Source organism: Somniosus microcephalus, chromosome 19 (assembly GCF_052327205.1).
Source record: "Somniosus microcephalus isolate GS21.2 chromosome 19, FLI_Smic_1.0, whole genome shotgun sequence".
In the NCBI taxonomy this organism is placed as follows: domain Eukaryota; kingdom Metazoa; phylum Chordata; class Chondrichthyes; order Squaliformes; family Somniosidae; genus Somniosus; species Somniosus microcephalus.
Genome location: NC_141005.1, coordinates 34,487,748 through 34,512,701, shown reverse-complemented (window position 1 = coordinate 34,512,701; position 24,954 = coordinate 34,487,748). Strand labels below are relative to the sequence as shown.

Below are 24,954 nucleotides of genomic sequence, written 5' to 3'. Positions count from 1 at the left end.
ATCAACATCCTGGGGGTCACCATTGACCAGAAACTTAACTGGACCATCCACATAAATACGATGGCTACAAGAGCAGGATAGGGGCTGGGGATTCTGTGGCAAGTGTCTAATTTCCTGACTCCCCAAAGCCTTTCCACCATCTACAAGGCACAAGTAAGGAGTGTGATGGAATACTCTCCACTTGCCTGGATGAGTGCAGCTCCAACAACACTCAAGAAGCTTGACACCATCCAGGACAAAGCAGCTCACTTGATTGGCACCCTACCCACCACCTTAAACCATCACTCCCTCCACCACCGGTGCACCATGGCTACCGTGTGTACCATCTACAAGATGCACTGCAGCAACTCAGCAAGGCTTCTTCGACAACACTTCCCAAACCCACGATTTCTGCCACCGAGAAGGACAAGGGCAGCAGACGCATGATTGGACTTGGTTGTGATGCTCCCCATTATTAAATAGCCTGCTAACATCCAAGGTCAAAGCTTGCACATGAATAATGTGCAAACCCAAACCCACGACCTCTACCACCTAGAACGGTAAGGGCAGCAAGCGCATGGGAACACCATCACCTCCAAGTCACACACCATGCTGGAGACAGAGGAAAGGGAAACAAGGATAGAAGCAAAAGACAGGAAGGAGAAAAACAAAGCTGGCAGTCAAATCAAGGGTTTAAATCAAACATGGCCACAGTAAATAATAATTCTAAAAGGTGTAAGAGTGTTAAAAAAACAAGCCTGAAGGACTTGTGTCTTAATGCGAGGAGCATTCGTAATAAGGTGGATGAATTAGCTGCGCAAATAGAGGTAAACGGATATGATATGATTGGGACTACGGAAACCTGGCTCCAAGGTGACCAAGGCTGGGAACTCAACATCCAGGGGTATTCAATATTCAGGAAAGATAGGCAAAAAGGAAAAGGAGGTAGGGTAGCATTGCTGGTTAAAGAGGGGATTAACACATTGAAAGGAAGGATATTAGCTCTGATGTGGAATCTGTGTGGGCAGAGCTGAGAAATACCAAGGGGCAGAAAACGTTAGTGGGAGTGGTATACAGGCCTCCAAACAGTAATGCGGAGGTTGGGGATGGCATTAAACGGGAAATTAGAGACGCGTGCAATAAGGGCACAGCAGTTATCATGGGTGACTTTAATCTACATATAGATTGGGCTAACCAAATTAGTAACAATACTGTGGAGGAGGAATTCCTGGCGTGTATACGGGATGGTTTCCTGGACCAATATGTCGAGGAACCAACTAGAGATCAGGCCATCTTAGACTGGGTATTATGTAATTAGAAAGGATTAATTAGCAATCTTGTTCTGCGAGGCCCCTTGGGTCGGAGCGATCATAATATGATAGAATTCTTCATTAAGATGGAGAGTGAAGTAGTTGATTCAGAGACTAGGGTCCTGAATTTAAATAAAGGAAACTACGATGTTATGAGGCGCGAGTTGGGTAGGATTGATTGGGGAATGTTACTCAAAGTGTTGACGGTGGATAGGCAATGGCAAACATTCAAAGATTGCATGGATGAACTACAGAATTTGTTCATCCCTGTTTGGCATAAAAATAAAACAAAAAAGGTGACTCAACCGTGGCTAACGAGGGAAATTAGGGATAGCATAAAATCCAAGGAGAGGACATATAAATTGGCCAGAAAAAGCAGCAAACCTGAGGATTGGGAGCAGTTTAGGATTTAGCAAAGGAGGACAAAGGGATTAATTAAGAGGGGGAAAATAGAATATGAGAGTAAGCTTTCAGGGAACATAAAAACTGACTGTAAAAGCTTTTATAGATATGTGAAGAGAAAAAGATTGGTGAAGTCAAGCATAGGTCCCTTGCAGTCAGAATCAGGGGAATTTATAATGGGGAACAAAGAAATGGCAGACCAATTAAATACATACTTTGGTTCTGTCTTCACAAAGGAGGACACAAATAACCTCCCAGAGATGTCGGGGAACATAGGATCTAATGAGAGGGAGGAACTGAAAGAAATCAGTATTTGTAGGGGAATTTGGAGGGTAGCTAATGTTACCCCACTATTCAAAAAAGGTGGTAGAGAGAAAACAGTGAATTATAGACCAGTAAGCCTGACATCGGTAGTGGGGAAAATGCTAGAGTCCATTATAAAAGATGTAATAGCAGAGCACTTGGAAAACAGTGACAGGATCGGACAAAGTCAACATGGGTTTACAAAAGGTAAATCGTGCTTGACTAATCTGCTGGAATTTTTTGAGGATGTAACTGGTAGAATAGATAAGGGAGAACCAGTGGATGTGGTGTATTTGGACTTTCAGAAGGCTTTCGATAAGGTCCCGCATAAGAGTAAAGTTGAAGCACATGGGATTGGGGGCAATTTACTGACTTGGATAGAGAACTGGTTGGCAGACAGGAAGCAAAGAGTTGGAATAAACGGGTCTTTTTCTGAGTGGCAGGCAGTGACTAGTGGGGTACCACAGGGATCGGTCCTAGACCCCCAGCTATTCACAATATATATAAATGATCTCGACGAGGGAACTAGATGTAATATCTCCCAAGTTTGCAGACGACACAAAGCTGGGTGGGCGTGTGTGCTGTGAGGAGGATGCCGAGAAACTCCAGTATGATTTGGACAGGTTGGGTGATTGGGCAGAAACATGGCAGATGCAGTATAATGTGGATAAATGCGAGATTATCCACTTTGGTGGCAAAAACAGGAAGGCAGATTATTATCTGAACGGCAATAGATTGGGAGCAGGGGAAGTGCAACGAGACCTGGGTGTCCTTGTGCACCAGTCGCTGAAGGTAAACATGCAGATGCAGCAGGCAGTTAAGAAAGCCAATGGTATGTTGGCCTTCGTAGTGAGAGGGTTTGAGTACAGGAACAAGGATGTCTTGCTGCATTTGTACAGGGCCTTGGTGAGACCACACCTTGAGTATTGTGTGCAGTTTTGGTCGCCTTATCTGAGGAAGGATGTTCTTGCCATGGAGGGAGTGCAGCGAAGATTCACCAGGCTGATACCTGGGATGGCAGGAATGACGTATGAGGAGAGATTGGGTCGATTGGGCTTCTACTCGCTGGAGTTTAGAAGAATGAGAGGGGATCTCATTGAAACTTATAAAATTCTAACAGGACTAGACAGACTAGATGCAGGAAGGATGTTCCCGATGGCGGGGGAGTCCAGAACCAGAGGTCACAGTCTAAGGATAAGGGGTAAGCCATTTAGGACAGAGATGAGGAGGAATTTCTTCACCCAGAGAGTGGTGAACCTGTGGAATTCTCTACCACAGAAGGCAGTGGAGGCCAATTCATTAAATATATTCAAGAAGGAGTTAGATATATTTCTTAAGGCTAAAGGGATCAAGGGGTATGGGGAGAAAGCAGGGACAGGGTACTGAATTTGGATGATCAGCCATGATCTCATTGAATGGCAGAGCAGGCTCGAGGGGCCGAATGGCCTACTCCTGCTCCAATCTTCTATGTTTCTACCATCCTGACTTGGAAATATATCGCCGCTTCTTTATCGTCGCTGGGTCAAAATGCTGGAACTCCCTCCCTAACAGAATTGTGGGAGTACCTTTGCCACATGGATTGCAGTGGTTTGGTGGCTTACCACCACCTTCTCGAGGGCAATTAGGGATGGGCAATAAATGCTGCTGATGTCAGCTACGCCCACATCCTGTGAATGAATTTTTTTTAAAAGGCCAGTTGGATGAGGTACTAGAGGCTAATCTGTAAATTATATTGAATTATACCTTCAGGAGGAAAGAAAACTGGCAAGGAGGGAGCCAAAAACAAACTCATTTTTGCGTGTGCTTATCAGTCAAAATATATGTAAATAATTCAACTAATATTCTGTGATGGGTTTGTGAAAATAAAAGCTAATGGATTATTTTGCAGGGTTGTCAAAATAGATGCACTCTTTTCTCAGTCTTGTGCTTTATGCTCCACAGTGCATTTCTATTAGTATTGCAAAAGACCCTTAGTACCATCTTCAAACTCAAAGTAAATCTTGAATCATAGAATTCAAGCCATTCACCCCCATGCACCTGTGCTAGCTCTATGAAAGAGGTATCCACTTAGTCCCATTTTAATTTGTTCATTTATTTTTCTAACATTCCTTTTTTGGATTCTTCTTCCACTGCGGTTTCTCGTATGGCTGGAAATTGTCCTAACCCCCTCCCTTTGTTCTTTTAGTGATGACTTTAAATTGATGCCCTTTAGTTATTAACTCACCAACCAATGGAAATCATTAGTAACCATTCATCCCCCTTCATAATTTGGAACACCTCCATCAGATCTCCTGTTAACCTTCTCTGTTTTAATGAGAAGACTATCTGCTTCTCCAGATTCTCTAACTCAAGATGTACTTATTAAAGTAAGGTACCCATAACTGGATGTGCCATTCTAACTGCAGGCTAACCACTTGCATGTATAGGTTTTAGCAGTACCTCTTTTTTAATCATTCTCAACATGTGGACGACTTTGCAGCAGTTTGATAGAATTGAGTGGCTTGTTAAGCTACTTCAGAGAGCAGGTAAGAGTCAACCATGTTGGGTGGGACTGGAGTCACATATAGGCCAGAATGAGTAAGGATGGCAGGTTTCCTTCCTTGAAGAACATGAGTGAACCAGTTGAATTTTACAATAATCTGACAGCTTAATGGTCACTTTTACTGATACCTGCTATTTTTAATCTCCATATTTTTTAAAAACTGAATTCAAATTCTCAAAACTACCATGGTGGGATTTGAACTTCTTCTCTGGATTACTAGTCCAGTAACTTTTGTACTCTATTCCCCTATTTATAAAACCTAGAATACTATGTACTTTTTTATAGCTTTATCAAGATGTGTGTTTCTGAACTCCTAAATCTATCTGCCCTCTATTCATTGAGAATGTTTCAGCAATTTCAGTGAAGGAATGCATGCTGCCCCTCCTTGACTGACCCGGGCAACCTCTTCAATCATGAGTGCAGAGAACACAGTCTGCCACTGTAAATTCAGTTTTTTTTTTGCTATCCCTTCTGTCCCAGAATATGCACCTTATTGACTAATACAATTACTGCATTTGCTCATTACATATACAACAAACCACCGCTGTGCATTTAGATATTTAGTGGTAGCAATTCTTGGCAAATTTATGTGATCTTGAATACAGGTGTGTGAAAAGGATTGTATGAAGTAAAAGAAGTGCTGCTTCTATTTTATTAATACTACATATACTAGGCATATATGCAAATGTGTATAAATTGTGTAATTTTAAAAGAGTTTAATACACCTGATTACAGAGGAGAATTCTCAGCTTAGTTTCCTGGTGGCATTTAAGTCAGAGGAACCAATAAAAGTGAAAGACATTTGAAAAGTGAAGGAAACTCTTTTTTGGCAAGTTGTCTTGTACATCAAATGCTGAAGTCTGTTTGTTTAATGATGGGAATATAATTTAGGTCTCTTTGTTATACGTGCGATGCAAGCAGACAGCCATAGTTATAATTGAAATGGGGGAAAGCAGAGTGAACTCAAAAGCACAATGTCAATTAAATTTTTATTAAATTTATTTAGTTTCCACACTGAAAAGCTTTTAAAATATTTTTTCCTTTTTAAATTTACCTTCTATTTATATGTTTGCCAAAAGTGCTGCAGGACAGAATCAAAGATAATAGATTTCTCTTGTCAGAGGGTGCCTTTGTTCAATGGAGACCAAGTTGGCATTCGTCCATTCCGATGCGAGACAGTAGTTCTGTGCTTGAGCTCTTGCTCACCTTGGTAGGAGGGCTGACCTAATTTCCTTAGCAACACAATTAACTTGCTATTCCTCCTTTAGTTGCCAAAGCTGAACAAGGCAGCTTCAGGTTTTCAAAGGAGCTTGCTGTTTAGACCTATGCAGAGTGTTTGTTGTGAGTATTGTAAAATATAACGAGATGATCCGCCGCCTCGCCCTCATCTATTCCACTGTCTAGATATCCTTTTGTTGTTTGCTACCTGAGGAATATTGTTTCAGGCAGTGAATCAACGTGGTTAACTTGTTGATTAATATGGTTTCTTTATCAAATGTTCTTGATGGTGCAGAGGTTTCAGATTTTAGATGGAAATCTGCCCACATTTTTGAAGCAGTGTATTTGGCTTTTAATAGAATTTTTAAAAACCTGATCAATATGTATTCTTAAAGGAGCTGAACTGTGTAATTATACGGTTTAATGCATCTTTTTTAAATGCCTTTAGCATGCACTCAAATAGCCATTCCTTCTGACCTCTATTTATTCAGGACAGAGAAATACACATACATGCAGTAGTGAATCTATCTTTTTTTATTTTACTGTACTGTCTGCAAGGGGCAGCAGAAAAAGGAAATACTTTTTTAGTTACTTTCACAAAATGAATAGCCTGACAAAGACACAAGTCATGCTATTTGTTGTTTCTGCCATTTTCTCTTCCTGAAGGCACCAAATCTGACTGGATTATAGTTCCATGGGTATCAGAAACCCAATATTACCTTTGTAAGAAGTCACACAACACCAGATTATAGTCCAACAGTTTTATTTGAAATCACAAGCTAAAGTTAAAGAAGCCATCCCCTATGGACAAGCCCTGCGAATACACAATATCTGCTCAGACGAGGAGGAACGCGATGGACACCTACAGACGCTGAAAGACGCCCTCGTAAGAACGGGATATGACGCTCGACTCGTCGATCGACAGTTCCGACGGGCCACAGCAAAAAATCGCATAGACCTCCTCAGAAGACAAACACGGGACACAACCAACAGAGTACCCTTCATCGTCCAGTACTTCCCCGGAGCGGAGAAACTACGCCATGTTCTTCGCAGCCTTCAACATGTCATCGATGACGACGAACACCTCGCTAAGGCCATCCCCACGCCTCCACTACTTGCCTTCAAATAGCCGCCTAACCTCAAACAGACCATCGTTCGCAGCAAATTACCCAGCTTTCAGGAGAACAGCGACCACGACACCACACAACCCTGCCACAGCAACCTCTGCAAGACATGTCAGATCATCAACACAGATACCATCATCACACATGAGGACACCACCCACCAGGTACATGGTACATACTCATGTGACTCGGCCAACGTTGTTACCTCATACGTTGCAGGAAAGGATGCCCTGGAGCATGGTACATCGGCGAGACCATGCACACACTGCAACAACGGATGAACGGACACCGCGCAACAATCGCCAGGCAGGAGTGTTCCCTCCCAGTCGGGGAACACTTCAGCAGTCAAGGACATTCAGCCTCCGATCTTCGGGTAAGCATTCTCCAAGGCGGTCTTCGAGACACACGACAACGCAAAATCGTAGAGCAGAAACTGATAGCCAAGTTCCGCACTCATGAGGACGGCCTCAACCGGGATCTTGGGTTCATGTCACGCTACATGTAACCCCACCTGATGTAGGGTCATCCAGACTCGAGTCGTCGTTGGCTTGTTCTCTCTACACAGATGCGGCCGGACCTGCTGTGATTTCCAGCAAAAAAAAAGTTTTTGTCTGTTTTTTGTTTTTCATACAGACCCCAGCATCTGCAACATTTGACCCCTTGTGACCCCACCTCATTGTTCTTTGATGTAATGTTTTCCTGACTGACCTGTTTGGACACCATTCACACCTTTGATTGCTGTGATTATCTCTCTGCCGAGGTGTGATAAATGGCAGTTAGAAAGATTACCTGTAATCATCTGGCATTATTCTCTGACTATATAAGCTGTGTCTTTATGCATCTCCACTTCACCTGACGAAGGAGCAGCGCTCCGAAAGCTTGTGATTTCAAATAAAACTGTTGGACTATAACCTGGTGTTGTGTGACTTCTTACATTTGTCCACCCCAGTCCAACACCGGCATCTCCACACCATCAATATTACCCTGTTTAAGTCGTCATTTTTCATGTGTGAGCCTTAACCAAGAAATTGTCCGAAGGCAATTCAACCACAGCGAGCATCATGCCTGAGCCTGATTCTACACATGCACTTTCAAGCAGGGTTTACTGGATAGTGAATAGAAGCAGGAGCCCTGGCTGAATTCTCTTGCTCTCTCTGCCTCCTTGTCTAGCCCAAGAGCATTAAGGCCAATTATAGTAGCCCAACTGCTGTCCCGGCTGAGATTAGTCGACCTTGCGAAGACCTTTTTAATGCTCACCAGGTAGTGCCTTTACCCACTAGGCCATCTGGGGAGCCATTAGTTTTCTTTTAAAAATGAGGCATGCAGAAAATGCTATGGGTCGAATGGTTATGTTAGCAATTCTATTGCTAATACTTTGATTCTGCCTGTTAATTTTTTTTCGAGAAGTAATTTACCATGAATGCAAGCACGCGTGAATAAATTGTTTCCATGTGCTGAACTTATTTAAAAGCAATCTACACCTCTTAATTCAAAGTTGCTTAATTCAAATAATCTGATAATTGAACATATTTAGCACTAAATTCCCCCCTTGCAGTATTATTTACTGTATGTTGCTTAATACAAATTGGATAATTCAAATGTTCTTTGCACAAAATTGACTCTGAATTATCAAGAGTAGACTGTTAACTAGATACAGTGTGACTAAAATTGGCCAAGGGAAACTTCTTGACTAATGTTGTATTGTATTGTTTTTGCAAAATTTTGGAACTATATTTAATTTATGGTTTTGTTTCCACTGAGTATTTGCTGTATTTAAGTCTTGCCTAAGATCAGTTTCCAGTGAACACTAATGTGGCAAAGTGCATGCACAACAAGAGTATCCAATTCCCTGGTGTCAGTCTAGTACATCTGCTCTAATGTTTGCACAGACAGCTGCTCAGAGGAATCCTTTCAGTTATTTTAGAGAAACATTGGCTTTGAGTTTTTTAAAATGATGAAGGGATTGGATTCAAAGCAGTTGGCTAGGTTATTTAAGATGGACAGCAATAATAGGACTAGAGGGCATGCATATGAAATACTTGGGTTAAGAAGGTTTGTTTTTAGAGTCATTGCCCTCTGGAACAGACTACCTACACATGGGATTGGTAAGGATTCGATTTAATCTTTTAATAGGGAACTCAACAAGTTCTTGTCGTCTTCATCAGTAATTCCAATTTCTCCACCTTCGTCCCCTTTCCCCACTCATCTCTCAATTCACTGCCCTCCTGTACTCTCTCAACCTCTCTCCAGTTAAACTCCTGTACCCATATTCATGACCGCCCCCTCAACTTTGCCATCTCCTGTGGCCTGTCCACTGCCATAGTCACATCACTGATGATGCCATCTCTGACAATTACCTTGTATCCCTCACCATCCACTTCCTCCTACCCACTTCCAGCCCCCACTTTCTTCTGTGTGCACCCCTGGACAAAAACTCTCTCTTCCAAGAAACTTCCAACTGCACTTTCAAACTTCCAACTGCCTAGTCTATGGCTCTCCATTCACCACGATACTTCTGCAGACACTGATTTACTCAACCCCTCACTTGCCCCTTACTTTGATGCCTTTGTCCCCAGCAAAACCGTTACTCTCCCATTCCAGTTGTTACCCCGGTATTGTTCCGATCTTCGCTCTCGAGTCCAAGGGGCGCAGTCTTGAACGTATCTGATTTAGGCATCCAATACCAGATCTGGCTGGACCACATCAAGTGCTGCTGGGCCTCCCTCTTCTCAGCCCACTGAAGTGGTAGTGTATATTTAGTGGGAGACTTGAAAATCAATAGAAGGAACCTATCCAGCAACAAGGTAGAGAAAATGTCAGAGTTTCAAGAGAATAGAAAGGCCATAAAGGCTGTTTTTGTCCTGCTTTCCAAATCAAACTGTTTGAGGCTTTAGTACCAACAGTGATATTTAAAAGCATCATGCTTTTAAGGCAATGCATAAGTGATTTACTTTGCTCCTAGCTTCCATAAAAAGCTCCAACTGCTACTGCATTCACCTCTGCAATAGGTCAATCCAATTGGGCTTTGGTTCTCTCTCTAATGGGAGAAAGTTACTATTAGTGTTAGCATTTGGGCGAGCATTCATAGGGCTTCTGTTGGATTAAATTGTTGTGTCCTTTAATGTTCGATAAGGTCCCACACAAGAGGTTGGTGAACAAAATTAGGGCACATGGAATTGGGGGTAATATATTAGCATGGATTGAGAATTGGTTAACAGGCAGAAAACAAAGAGTAGGGATAAACAGGTCTTTTTCAGGATGGCGGGCTGTGACTAGTGGGGTACTGCAAGGATTGGTGCTTGGGCCCCAGCTATTCACAAGCTATATCAATGATTTGGATGAGGGGACTAAATGTAACATTTCCAAATTTGCTGATGCTAGGTGGCAGTGTCAGTTGTGAAGAGGCTTCAAGGGGCTCTCGACAGGCTCAGTGAGTGGGCGAGAACATGGCAGATGGATTATAATGTGGATAAATGTGAAGTTATCCACTTTGGTAGAAAAAACAGAAAGGCAGAGTATTTCCTAAATGGTGAAAGATTGGGGAATGCAGATGCTCAAAGGGACCTGGATGTCCTTGTACATGAGTCACTGAAAGTGAATGTGTAGGTGCAGCAAGCCATTAGGAAGGCAAATGGTATGCTGGCCTTCATTACAAGAGGATTTGAGTACAGGAGTAAAGAAGTCTTACTCCAATTATATAGGGCCTTGGTGAGACCACACCTGGAGTACTGTGTACAATTTTGGTCTCCTTACCTAAGGAAGGATATACTTGCCATAGAGGGAGTGCAACAAAGGTTCACGAGATTAATCCCTGGGATGGCGGGACTGTCGTACGAGAAGAGATTGAGTAAACTAGGCCTGTATTCTCTTGAATTCAGAAGAATGAGAGGGGATCTCATTGAAGCATACAAAATTATTACAGGGCTTGATAGGGTGGATGCTGGGAGAATGTTTCCCTTGACTGGGGAGTCTAGAGCCAGGGAATAAGGGGTAGGCCATTCAGGACTGAGATGAGAAGAAATTTCTTCACACAGAGGGTGGTGAATCTTTGGAATTCTCTACCCAAGAGGGCTGTGGAGGCTAAGTCATTGGATATATTCAAAACAGAAATCGATAGATTTCTGACTTGTAAGGGCATCAAGAGATATGGCGATAAGGCCGGTGAATGGAATTGAGGCAGAAGATCAGCCATGACCTCATTGAATGGCAGAGCAGGCTTGAAGGGCCGAATGGCCAACTCCTGCTCCTATTTCTTATGTTCTTGTGTTCATTTTGTAATTAAAATAATACAAATTTTAATGCTACTGAAGGATTAGAAAGAAAAATCACATTTGTATAGTGCCTTTCATGTCTTGAATTGCATTGATGTGTAGTCACTGTTGCTTTGTGTGCAGACAGAGCAGCCAATATGTGCACAGCGAGGTCCCAGAAATAGTAAATGAGATGAATGACCAGCGCATCTGTTTTGCTGCTGTTAGTAGAGCGATCAATAATGACCAAAATATCAGGAGAACTCCCTACTCTTCAAGTAGTGCCATGGGATCTTTTAAATCCACCTGCACATCTCATCCAAGTGACAGCGCTTCTGACAGTGTAGCACTCCCTCAGTACTGTAGTCAAGTGTGAGCCTGGAGGGGGGCTTGAACCCACAACTATTGTCTCCACGCTACCACCAGCTGACTCATGTTAAATCCATTGGAAAGCAAGTAGTGTTCTGTATGAGCTAGTTTGGAAATGTGAATAGGAAATCTTGCATGTAAACTGACTCTACCAAGAGTTGGGTTTCCTGGCACTGTGTCCATCTATAGGAAGTTGAGTAATGACTAAACATTTTCCACTGGGATATAATCCGAAGAATCTTTACAGATTTGTGGAAAGTTAATGGTACTTCTCAATGGTGCGAATTAGCTACATCCTAATTCTTTAGATGTTTAGGACCTACTTGAGTAATGTAGAATGAGACAATCAGTAACATTTTCAGAGGTGGATAAAATCTGACTTGTGTAGTGGTTATTGGTGTGCAGTATAGATAAGATTTTCAGCTTTGAAAAGCCTGGGGCTCTTCCAGTTCTTGTGCACACTGTTTTCATTTATTAAGCAGATTGGACTCAGCTGCATCTCAGGTTATTGTTGTTCAGCCATTAAGAAGCATTCTGTCCAATTTATTGCATAGAGAGTAGTTATACTGTCACATCTGCATCTCAATGACAGAGGTGGTGGTGTAACTTTGGTGGCAGGTCCTAATCTAAATTTGGAGAATAATGACGCAAGATCCACCCCACCCTTTCCGAGAGAGGCTGTCTCTCACTATCTGGGCTTGACATTGCAAATTACAGTATATTGTCATGCCAGGTATGAAAAGTGTTGAGGTGATCTGTTCGTTTCGTAAAGTGCCATTTAAAAAAGAAAAAAGTTTCAATAAAGCAGTGCTCCTTCCTACACTCAGAACATTGGCCCAGAAATTCGGGTCGGGGGCTTCCCGCGGTGCAAGCCTCCAGCCTGCACTTACCTAGCGCACCGGCCGTTGAGCTGTGGGCCCGTATGGGATTCCGATCCTGGGCCTGCTCCAACTGCCGGCGTGCAGTGCTTGCGTATCTCGGGCGCAGTTAGTTTGATGCGTCCCCTGGGATCACGTGGGCCATGGAGAGCCAATGGTAGCAGGGAAATGCCCGTTCATAGAATTGACAGGAAGAGCTGTCAAAACTAGAAATACTATAAGCCCCAAAACATCACTAAAACTTCAAATAAAAAAATTTTTAAATCACATTTTTAAAATAACTATAAATTGCATAAAATAACTATTTTAAACAATTAAAAATTTTGAAAAGATTAATTACATTTTCTAATGGGGCTAAACATAAACTTACCTTTCTTTAAAGTATTTAAAAATAATAAACCTGTGGAAAAAATGTTTTAATTTTAATTAATTCACCACTTACCTTGTTAAAAGCAGGCCTTGCGCCTGCTTTTTACATGTGTAACTCCTGGAGACTTACCCTCCCGGAGAAACCTGCAAAAAAAACGTAAGTTCCAGGCGCACGCGCTGCCTCTCCGGCGTACGTGTTCGACCTCTGAACCCCTTCCTTTAAGGGAACGGAAGTTCCGGTTTCCCGCGCATGCGCAGTGCATGCACAAAAGCTGCACTTCTGTTGGGCCTACGGGTGAGTACCCCGTGCGTACTCGCCCGTGGAGACCCGAATTTCTGGGCCAATGTAACATTTACTGGGCTGGAATGGAATTGTGCACATGTATGTGCAGAGTTCTCATGGGGGCAACATTTACAATCAGCAGTATAAATCCAGTGCTGTCTACTGTACTTGGGATGTATTACTACATTAAAGGCGCTATATGTTGTTGTTGTACATCCAACTGCTGCTCTCTGATCAGTGGCACAGTATAAAAGAGTCATTTAAAAAAAAAAAGCCATATGTTGAATGAGTGAATTATATAGCTCGAGTAAGTCATTCTGAATTACCCAAGTAAGATGCAGAGAAAGTGTGATTCTTAACGATTGTGCGCTACTTTGCTTTGTGGTTTTAGAATATATGCTCTGTTAAACACAAAATAAAAAGCTGTAAACTAAATCAAGTTAAATTGCTACTACATAAAAGTTAAAATAAAAACTCTCATCAAGCTGCATAAGTTAGACTGCATTTGAGGATAAATCAGTTAAGACATCTCTTAATTCCGAAGTTTCACTTTTTAACCTATCCTTGTTTCATTAGAAAACTGGGTATTTATGACGTGATAATGTCCAGAAGAAACCAGTCTATAGAATCATAGAAAGTTACAGCACGGAAGGAGGCCATTTCGGCCCATCGTGTCCGCGCCGGACAACAAAGAGCTATCCAGCCTAATCCCACTTCCCAGCTCTTGGTCCGTAGTCCTGCAGGTTAGAGCATCCCAAGTGCACATCCAAGTACTTTTTAAATGTGGTTAGGGGTCCTGCCCCTACCACCCTTTCAGGCAGTGAGTTCCAGACCCTCACAACCCCCTGGGTGAAGACATTTCCCCTCAAATCCCCTCTAAACCTTCCACCAATTACTTTAAATCTGTGCCCCCTGGTTTTTGACCCCTCTGCTAAGAGAAATAGGTCCTTTCTATCCACTTTATCTATGCCCCTCATAATTTTATACACCTCAATAAGGTCTCCCCTCAGCCTCCTCTGTTCCAAGGAAAACAGACCCAGCCTATCCAGCCTTTCCTCATAGCTAAGATTCTCTACTCCCGGCAACATCCTTGTAAATCTCCTCTGCACCCTCTCTAGTGCAATCACATCGTTCCTGTAATGTGGTGACCAGAACTGCACGCAGTACTCTAGCTGAGGCCTAACTAGTGTTTTATACAGTTGAACCCTGCTCTTATATTCTATGCCACGGCTAATAAAGGCAAGCATTCTGTATGCCTTCTTAACCACCTTATCTACTTGGCCTGCTATCTTCAGGGATCTGTGGACATGCACTCCAAGGTCTCTTTGTTCCTCTACACTACTCAGTGTCCTACCATTTAATGTGTATTCCCTTTCCTTGTTAGCCCTCCCCAAATGCATTACCTCACACTTCTCTGGATTGAATTCCATTTGCCACTGTTCTGCCCACTTGACCAATTTATTGATATCTTCCTGCAGTCTACAGCTTCCTTCTTCAGTATCAACCACACAGCTGATTTTAGTATTATCTGCAAACTTCTTAATCATACCCACTATATTCAAGTCAAGATCGTTGATATATGCCACAAAAAGCAAGGAACCTAGTACTGAGCCCTGCGGAACCCCACTGGAACAGCATTCCAGTCACAAAAATACCCATCAAGCATTACTCTCTGCTTCCTGTCTCCGAGCCAGTTTTGAATCCAACTTGACACTTTGCCCTGGATCCCATGGGCTTTTAACTTCGTGACCAGTCTGCCATGTGGAACCTTATCAAAAGCCTTGCTAAAGTCCATATACACTACATCAAACGCACTACCCTCATCTACCCTCCTCTACCCGCCTTGTTACCTCCTCAAAAAATTCAGTCAAGTTTGTCAGACACGACCTCTTAACAAATCCGTGCTGACTATCCTTGATTAATCCGTGTCTTTCGAAATGAAGATTTATCCTGTCCTTCAGAATTCTTTCCAATAATTTTTCCACCACCGAGGTTAGGCTGACTGGCCTGTAATTACTCAGTCTATCCTTTTCTCCCTTTTTAAACAAGGGTACCACATTAGCAGTCCTCTGGCACCACACCTGAAGCCAGAGGGGATTGAAAAATGATGGTCAGGGCCTCTGCTATTTCCTCTTTTGCTTTGCTTAACAGCCTGGGATACATTTCATCCGGGCCGGAGGATGTATCCACTTTTAAAACTGCTAAACCCCTTAATACTTCCTCTCTCACTGTTTATTTCATCTGATATTTCACACTCCTCCCCACTGATAGCAATGTCTGCTTCGCCCTCTCCTTTGTGAAAAGTATTCATTAAGAACCCTACCGACATCTCCCGCCTCCACACACAGATTACCCTCTTGATCTCTAATAGGCCCTACCCTTTCTTTAGTTATCCTCTTTGCTCTTAATATATTTATAAAACATCTTTGGGTTTTCCGTGATTTTACTTGCCAAGAATTTTTCATGCTCTCTTTGCTTTCCTAATATCATTTTTAATTGCACCCCTGCACTTTCTGTACTCCTCTCAAGATTCTGGAGTATTTAGCCCTCGGTATCTGTCGTACGCCTCCCTTTTTTTCTTTATCCTACCCTGTATGTCCCTAGACATCCAGGGGGCTCTAGATTTGTTAGTTCCACCTTTTTTCTTTAAGGGCATATATTTGGTCTGAACCCTCTGGTTCTCCTACTTGAATGCCTCCCACTGCACTGACACTGATTTACCTTCAAGTAGCTGTTTCCAGTCCACTATGGCTAAACCCCCTCTGAGCTTAGCAAAATTTGCTTTTCCCCAATTTAGAATTTTTATTCCTGGTCTATCCTTGCCCTTTTCCATAACTACCTTAAATCTAACAGAATTATGGTCACTAGCACCAAAATGCTCCCCCACTGATACACCTTCTACCTGCCCAGTTTCATTCCCTAAAACTAAGTCCAAGTCTGTCAGGACAGTTAATTTAAAACTGTCTTATTGTCACTTCCCAAATTACTGGTTGTGTAAATGTACTGTGTGCTACTGAGTCATTGCAGACCAGGAATATTGCATGTTCGATCCCTGGTCTCTGCTGAATTAGCTGATATTGGCCATGGTGACAGCGGAGCAATACAATTGGCCTCGGGCTAAGGGAGGCGAGGAAAAAATCAGTTGGCGTTCCTGCTGGATTTGTCAAAACTTACCATCTTCAGGAGAAAAAAGGTGGGACTAACAAATCTAGAGCCCCTTTGATGTCTCGGGACATACAGGGTAGGATAAAGAAAAAGAGAAAAAATTATGGAGAAGGGAAAGTTTCATCAGATTTTAAACAAACTTCCAAGTCTCTTCCCCCTATCTGTTGGTCTATTTTTGTCAATGGATACACTCAGAATAGCCAAGTGTCATTTTTGATTCAAGTATTGAACTCGGTCAATATGTAAAACCTACACAGATTAAAGTGAATGCAAATTAGAATTTAAAGGTATTACTCAATTTTTATAAAGCAACTAGTTGACTTCAATGTTCCTTGCAGACAAAGTAAAAATTGTATTTCTTTTTGTAACTTCTTGCATGTTATCTCTCTCTTTGTCTTCCACTCTGTTTTCTTTCAATCTTTTTTTCCCCATGCTTTCTATTCTTCGTTCTCTAATTCCTTCACTCTGTCTCCTCTCTTTTTTATGTTACTCACTATCTGTAAGCATCTTCGATCGTGACTCATTAGATCAGGAAATGTTAGTACAAAGCCACACTCAACTTCATCCTGCTGTGCCTCTCATCACATCTCCATCACTCTGCCTTCCCTACCCTACTCCTGTACATCCTTACACAAACCAACTTACCTTGCACCTCCACCCATCATTATTACTTCCCCATCTCACTAGCTACCCCTCACACTCACCCTTATCCTAGTGCAATCATACCAACTAACAACACACAAGGGTAACCACTTGGGTGTTTTATGCAATGTTCATATAAAGTTTCTGTTAATGTTTTGTCAAACATAAAAATCGTTATTTTCAACACTTTCCGGTCTTAGACAGATTTGTGTTCACCTTTGGAAGTGGCTTAATGAGTTGCAGTGAATGGTGAGATATAACGGTACTACCCCGCAATGGTGATGAGTGAAAGGGATGGCTTGGTCATTGTAGGGTTGCTTTATGGTGTTGTTGTGGGGTGGTGCCAGCCTGGCGCATCATGTGGCAGCCAGGGTGTACAGCGTAAAGTTAACTAAAACTGGCTATGATGAGACAATCCTTGGCCTCCCGGGCAGCAATGTGCTCGGGTGCCGATGCCGTGTCCTGTGCAGCATCAGGTGATTGCAGCGAAGGTTGGTGGTGGTGTTGGTGTTGGGGCTCATCATGGTCCGCTTCTGAGACCAAGGTGAGACAGTAAAAAGGGCACCCATGTTGATGGAATAGATGGCAGGTGAAGTACAGATGACAAGCATTCTGTCAATGATGAGAGAGTTCATCCAGTGAGGTGAGATTGGATGGAGACGTTGCTGGAAAGACTTGTAGCCTGCAGAATCTGTGCTGGAAATGGACTGAGCAACAGCTTCTGCCTGAGGAAAGTCATCATCTGTCAGGTGGGAGTTTTTACTGTACATTTGATGCTGTCAAGTAACCAGCTGGAGCAATGGCCACAGAACTCCCGCCTCAGGTTAACAGACATGCTTCCGAGCTGCGTGAATCTCGTGGCCATGCATGGAAATTTAAAATGTAGAGGGAAAAAAGGCTCAAGTGCCTATAAACTACCTGATAATTTCAATTAGGTCGCCTGCCTCTGCCAGTTGGGTCGCTGCCGCACCGGCAAACATGCCTGTGGGAAAGGCGTGTGGGGGCGGGACGATGGCGAGTTCCTGACCCACTGCCAATTTTTTCAAATTTCCCACCCGACCCGCCTCCATTCCCACCACCACACCAGAAAATTCCGCCCATAGTCTTGCTCTGTCTCTGCTCTAATTTTTAGAAGCCGTTGGAGTAGCGGCTGAACTTCCAAGTCCAAAATGAAGTGAGACTGTTTGCCTGCTTAAAACTCATGCTACTGGTCTGTAGCAACACCCTGCTGTGCACACAACTTGGAGAATGGACTTTGAAAGGGGAAGGTGAGTGGACATAAGAGACCAGGAGAGTGGTGCGAAGCAGTGCCACTCCTAAAGCAACTGGGAAGGAGGGAGGGAGTGCAGCTGAATATTAGGCTGGATGAGCCTGAGAACAGGTCCAGGCAAAATTGGCAAAAAAAACTGGAATGGAGGATGAACCGATGTGGAATGGGGAACTATTGGCAGCTGAAAACTGGCTGAAATTGTTTTTCCGACTATCAGCTCTGAAAAGCCACATGGTTAACATGAATCTTTGTTGAGCTGTTGGTCTGTGAAGGGGTTAGAATGGAGCAATTGGCAAGGTTAGAGGCTGATTGCAATATTATAATTTCACACCATTACAGACATACAATATCACATCAGACATTCAGACTAATAATAAAAATAATGGGCCGTAATTTGCGGCCCCTACAGTTGCGTGCGAGGTGCAGATGCGCCCGTACAGGCCTCACGAGTTCCAGGTTTAGGCAGTATGCTGTAAAATCCGAAACTTGCGATCCGTCAAGAATTTTCTTGACAGATCATCCGCATCCCCGGGAAAAGGGCATCCGCGGGCGGAGAGTTGGGCTATTTGCTGGCTTTTTACCAGCGTAAGAGTTTAAAAAAATAAATAAATAAATAAATAAAAATTCAATAATTTATACAATTAAAAACCTGTTAAATATGTAAATTTATTTTTCAAACAATTAAATTTTTGTTTTAAATATTTAATTAAATGCCATTTTAATTCATTTTAAACGTGATGTTTTTTATTTATTTATTTGAAGTGTAGCGGTATTTTTTTGGGGATTCCCATTCATACTTATGGGGATTCCGTATATACGGAACCCCCATAAGTATGAATGGGGATTCCCTTGTAATTTGTTGGGCTGGCCCATGTGATCCCAGGGGCGCTTGCGAACCGCCTGCGCCTCTGGGATACGTGGGCCTCTGCGCATGTCTATGCACAGAGGCCCAGGGCCGCGAGTCTCCGTGGATCCCGAGGCAGAAGGTATGTTCGTACATTTTTGCCGGTCGGAGGCATCCGCCCGCAGGAAGCCTCCGACCGCAAATTCAAGCCCATTATATATTTTTTGTTTTTGTCATACACAACAGTTCAAAATGCACAATGTAGATCATTCATTTTTGTTTCTTGATTAAGTATACATAAGTAACAAAAGGAGAATTACAATAGGGTTAGGGCCACGAGGGGATGAGCGAGATAAACTTGTGATACTGAAATGGCAGGGGTACTGAATAGATAGTTTGCCACAGTTTTCACGGAAGAGGCTAACAAAGTGGAAATGACAGTAGTAGAAGTAGTCAACTGGGATATGACAACAGTTAAGATAGGAAAAAAAAGGAGATACTGGACAAACTAGCCAAACCTAAATAGGAGAAAACTCCAAGTCCAGGTAGATTTCACCCACAAAAAAACTAGGGAAGAGATAGCAGAGGTACGAGTGTCCATTTATAAAAAATCAGTAGAAAAGGGAATAGTGCCAGAGGTCTGGCAGACCTCAAAATGTCATTCCTAGTTTCAGAAAGGGAAATGGAACGAATCCATGTAACTATAAACCAGTTAGCTTAACGTCGGTGGTAGGAAAGATACTGGAATCTTTGCTAAAATCTGAGATAACAAACATATAGATATGGGGAAGATTTTTTTTAAAAACGATCTTAATTGAATTCTTTGAAGAAATAAGAATGGACAAGGACAATGCAGTGGATGTGAAGTGCATGGACATTCAGAAGGCCTTTGATAAGGTGCCACATTAAAAGCATAAGATCAGGGGCCAGGTAACAGAATGGATTGAAAGATGGCTACAAAACAGAGATTAGGAGTTAAGGGATGTTTCTCGGACTGGCAGAATGTGGGAAGTGTTGTACCACAGCGATCCATGCTGGGACCACTGCTTTTCACCATGTACATAAATTATTTTGACTCGGGAATTGGAGGTATGGTGTCGACATTTGCAGATGATACCAAATTGGAGGGTATAGCTAATAATGTATAACAGTTTTGACTACCAAAATACAAGAAGACCTAAACAGACTTGCAAAGTGGGCAGATAAATTGCAAATTAAATTCAATGTAGCGAGTGTGAGCTGGTTCAACTTGGTAGGAGGAATAAGAAACTAAATAGAGTATAGGAGCAAAGAGATCTGGAATACAGATAACTAAAAGTAGCAACACAAGTTGTAAAGGCCATAAAGAGTGCAAACAAAGTACTGGGATTAATTTCTAGAGGAATAGAATACGAAAGCAACAAAGTAATCTTCATTACCTTGGTTAGAACACACTTTGAGTACTTTGTGCATTTCTGGTCTCCATACTAGTAAAAGAATATTGAAGCCGTGCAGGAAAAAAATTACTAGGATCTTAACAGATTTGTGGGGTGCAACTATCGGGGAAAAATTGAGCAGGCTGGAGCTCTTTTCTCTGGAAAAGAGACCAGGAGGAAACCTGATAGAGGTCTTTAAAATTATGAAGGGGTGCGATAGGGTGGGCATAGAGAAACTGTTTCCACTTGTGGGCGGGTCCAGAACACGAGGGCATAAATATGAGATAGCCAATAACAGATCAGCTAAAGAAAAGGAGGCCTGAGGCATGCATGCGGGAGAAGGGAATAGAGGGATATTGAGCAGGGTGGAAAGAGATCATTAGAGTGGGAGGAGGTTTGCATGGAGCATAAACATCGGCGTAGACCAGTGGGACCGAATGATCTGTGCTGTAGATTCTATGTACTTAAGAGATTGACCACAGAAGAAAAGAGGAGGATGGAATGGTTGACCGTGTCGAATGCTGCGAGAGGTTGAGGAAGTGGCATAATGCACTATGGTTACAGTCATAGAGGACGTCATCAATGACGTTGACTAGTCCTCTGCGCAAGGCAACACTAGATTGAGGAATTCAAAAGGGGAGTTTTGGGAGAAGCAAGCACTGCCTTGGGTGGTGACCATGTGTTTAAAACCTTTGAAGAGGAAACAAATGTTGAGATATTTAGGATATATATAAATAATCCTTAATCTCTAGTACACTTACCCAGGTGAGGCCCAAAAATCAATTATACTACAGCTCCCTCAAGCTGCCCCCTAGCCCACCCTTCCATCATAACACCCAATTATCCTGAGAGTCTGATACAACATAACCAAGCCCCAAATATTTTGCCACTTCATTTCCAACCTCAAATCTGGCCTTTCTGCCTTCTGCACCTGGCATGTTTTATAGGCCTTGCTCAATCTGCTCTAGATCAAGCTATCAGTCCCTCTCTGCCAGCAAGGGGTGCGAGTCATAATGGAAAGCAGGAATGCGAAATGCTCTCCAGTCCTCAGGCTAGGATCTCTGCCTCTATGCCACTCCCAAGTGCCAACTCAAATTTTGCAGCTCACTTTGTGCCCCCCTCCGTGGCCCTGCCTGTTACCCAGATTCTGCTGCTCCCTTACAATAAACACGTTAATTTTTCTAATGAAGAAAGGCCAACATTTTATCTCCACTTATACTGTTAGAGTGAATTTGAGAGTGTGTGTATACACACACACACACACACACACACACACACACGCTCTTGTTATTAAGTGAAAAGATAGGTGTAAATTTGCTCAGTTAAACTATATTTTAAAGCAATAGACGGAATTCCAAAAGAAGGATAATGACACTCTGTACTAGGAGATACACAGTATTGGGAGCTAACTTTATTTATATTTATAATTATTTTTGTCCAAGAGATGCCTTGGGACTTCAACCTGTAATGAAATAGTTGTTGCTACCCGTGTATATTGTCTATCTGGATGTTATATATATATTGAGGACAATAACACTGTTCACTTTCATGTTGCAGGGTGCGATTGTGCTCGTACTGTGGTATGGTGCAAAGCTCGTCTATGATGGAAGACATGGAAAATCTGGAATCTCTTTTGGGACTCTAGCGTGTAAGTGATGGAGACTGCTCTCCTTTTGCATGAGTACATGTAGATGATGGTTGGCTAAGATAGTTGGATTGTACTTGTGTATAAAAACAGAAAATGCTGTAAATACTCAGCAGGTCAGGCAGCGTCTGTGGACAGAGAAATAGAGTTAACGTTTCAGGTCGATGACCTTTCATCAGAATTAGAAAAGTTAGAGATGTAACAGGTTTTAAGCAAGTACCGAGGCAGGGAGAGGAGAGAAGAGGAAGGAACAAAAGGGAAGGTGTGTGATGGGGTGTGTGGTGTATGTGCCTTTAAGAGCAATTGTGGTGTATGTGCCTTTAAGAGCCCCAGGTGTGCGTAATGCCGGTAATTGCCACTTGGGCTATATAAGCCTGTGTATTGTGTATATCCTTTAGAACCCCCCCCAGACTTGCTTAGTAAATACCTATGAACCAACTCCTGTCTTCAGTGTCTTTATCTACACACGGACACTACAGTGGCGACGAAGTGGAAACGGACTTACCTGCAATTCGGCAGCACCTCAAGGACATCGATTCCTCCAGCGTCCAGAAGACTCAAGGAAGTAATAGAAACTGTGGTTTCACCAGCTGGCCAAGCTGGTGGCAGGTACTGCGCTAATCCTTCCTGGGCGTCAGGCTGGGGCTCCAGCGTCGGGCTCTGGGTGGAGTGAAAATGAAGAACCTAGCCAGAGCGTTTGTATGGTGGCCAGGTATCGATGGAGACATCGAAGACATGACCAAGAGCTGCCTAGGATGCCAGAAGGTCCAAAATGCTCCGCCACAGGCCCCTCTACATCCATGGGAGTGGCCCTCATCTCCCTGGCAAAGGGTGCACATCGACTTTGCTGGTCCATTTATGGACTCAATGTTCTTAATCGCAGTTGATGCACACTCCAAGTGGCCGGAGGTAATAAAGATGTCCTCCACCACCACGGAAAAAACCATCACAGTATTAAGGACCATATTTGCCAGGAATGGGCTGCCGGAACAGATATGTTCTGATAATGGACCGCAATTTGTGTCAGAAGAATTCAGAAAGTTCTTAAAGAACAATGGGGTAAAGCACTACACGTCCGCCCCCATACCATCCCGCCACCAATGGATTGGCTGAAAGGTTTGTCCAGACCTTTAAGAAGGCCATAAAGGCCATGGGTAATGAAGACATAAAACTTCAGCACAAGGTGGATAACTTCTTATTTGCATATAGGAATGCAACACATATGGTTACAAACCAAACTCCCGCCATGGTGTTCTACAATAGAAACCTAAGATGCCGGCTGGATTTGGTCAAGCCCAACATCCGAAGGGACGTGGAGAACCGGCAGTTTCAGGGCATGAATGAAAGGCCAACTAGGGCCTTCCAGATAGGCCAACCGGTTTTGGCCCGGGACTACCGTACCGAGAAATGGCAGCCTGGAACTATCTGCACACGACTAGGACCACTGATGTATACCGTGGACATCGGAGAAAGCATAATAAGGCGCTGATATACCTATCAATTCGTCCAATGAAAAGCGACGAGTTAGGAAAGTAACTATAGGTTTTTATTGACTAAATAACAGAGCCCACCCTCATGGGTGATCGGATCCAACAAGGGGGAATACCAGCCAGTCGACTACCTTTATACCTGGGCAGGTAGGTGGAGTCATGGGCGGAGTCAGTGATGGTCAGCCCAGGTATAACAGCGTGACAAGAGGCGACCTCGTATAGTGATACAACAGTGAGAACAGTGATAACAATATAACAGTGATAACTATAGTGTAACGACATTCACCCCTTCTTTAGATTTGAGTCCGGCGGGGTGAAGTGTACTACCAGTTCTGGTATGTCAGTCTGTCCGGAGGCCTCGTAAGCCTCTCAAGCCTCTCCGATCGTCGCAGCGGCGGTGTTGCATTATCCGGTGTTAATGCTGGTGTCTGCGTGGTCGGCGAAGGCTCGTGGGGTTCCGGCGAAGGCTCGTGGGGTTCCGGCATGCCATCTACCTGGGCTGGGATTGGGGGGGTGGTGGGGGGGGTAAAGGTGGTGCCTCCGGAGTGCCCGAGGGTGCGAGGTCTCGTAAGGAGACAGTGTCCTCCCGCCCGTCTGGGTAGGCCACGTAGGCGTACTGGGGGTTGGCGTGCAGGAGGTTCACCCTCTCTACCAGGGGGTCCATTTTATGGGCCCTCACGTGCTTTCGCAGCAAGACGGGCCCCGGAGAGGTCAGCCAGGTTGGTAGAGTGGTTCCCGTAGTCGACTTCCTGGGGAAAACAAACATTCGTTCATGGGGGGTGGCGTTAACGGCAGTGCAAAGTAGTGACCGGATGGAATGCAGCGCTGTCGGGAGGACTTCCTGCCAGCGGGAGGTTGGGAGGCCCTTAGACTTTAGGGCTAAGAGGACGGCCTTCCATACCGTCGCGTTCTCTCTTTCCACCTGGCCGTTCCCTCGGGGGTTGTAGCTGGTGGTCCTGCTTGCAGCAATACCTCTCGCTAGCAGGAACTGATGGCGTTCCTCGCTCATGAAGGAGGAGCCCCGGTCACTATGTATATAGTTTGGGAACCCAAACAAGGCGAAGAGGTCGTTCAGGCACTTGATGACCGTGGTACTGGTCATGTCTGGGCAGGGGAAGGCAAAGGGGAAACGGGTGTACTCATCAACGATGTTGAGGAAGTACACATTACGGTCAGAGGACAGGAGGGGCCCCTTAAAGTCGATGCTCAGGCGCTCGAAGGGGCAGGTGGCCTTGATCAGGCTTGCTCTGTCCGGCCTAAAGAAGTGCGGTTTGCACTCGGCACAGGTCTGGCAGTTCCTGGTCATGGTCCTGACCTCCTCGATGGAGTATGGCAGGTTGCGGGCCTTAATGAAGTGGTAAAGTCTGGTGACCCCGGGGTGGCAGAGGTCGTTGTGGAGGGTCTGAAGTCTATCACTTTGCGCGCTGGCGCATGTAATTCGTGACAGAGCATCAGG

At 43.7% G+C, this 24,954-nt stretch overlaps 1 protein-coding gene across 2 annotated transcripts in view; it reads left to right on the top strand.

Annotated features, from left to right (window-relative positions):
• The window catches only part of LOC147104304 (uncharacterized), a 171,511-nt gene that overhangs the window by 54,723 nt on the left and 91,834 nt on the right, over positions 1–24,954 (top strand). For both annotated transcript variants that reach the window (XM_085961522.1, XM_085961521.1), the window contains exon 12: positions 21,921–22,011. In XM_085961522.1, the coding sequence (XP_085817648.1) occupies positions 21,921–22,011 (91 nt within the window). The remainder of the gene's footprint in view (positions 1–21,920; positions 22,012–24,954) is intronic.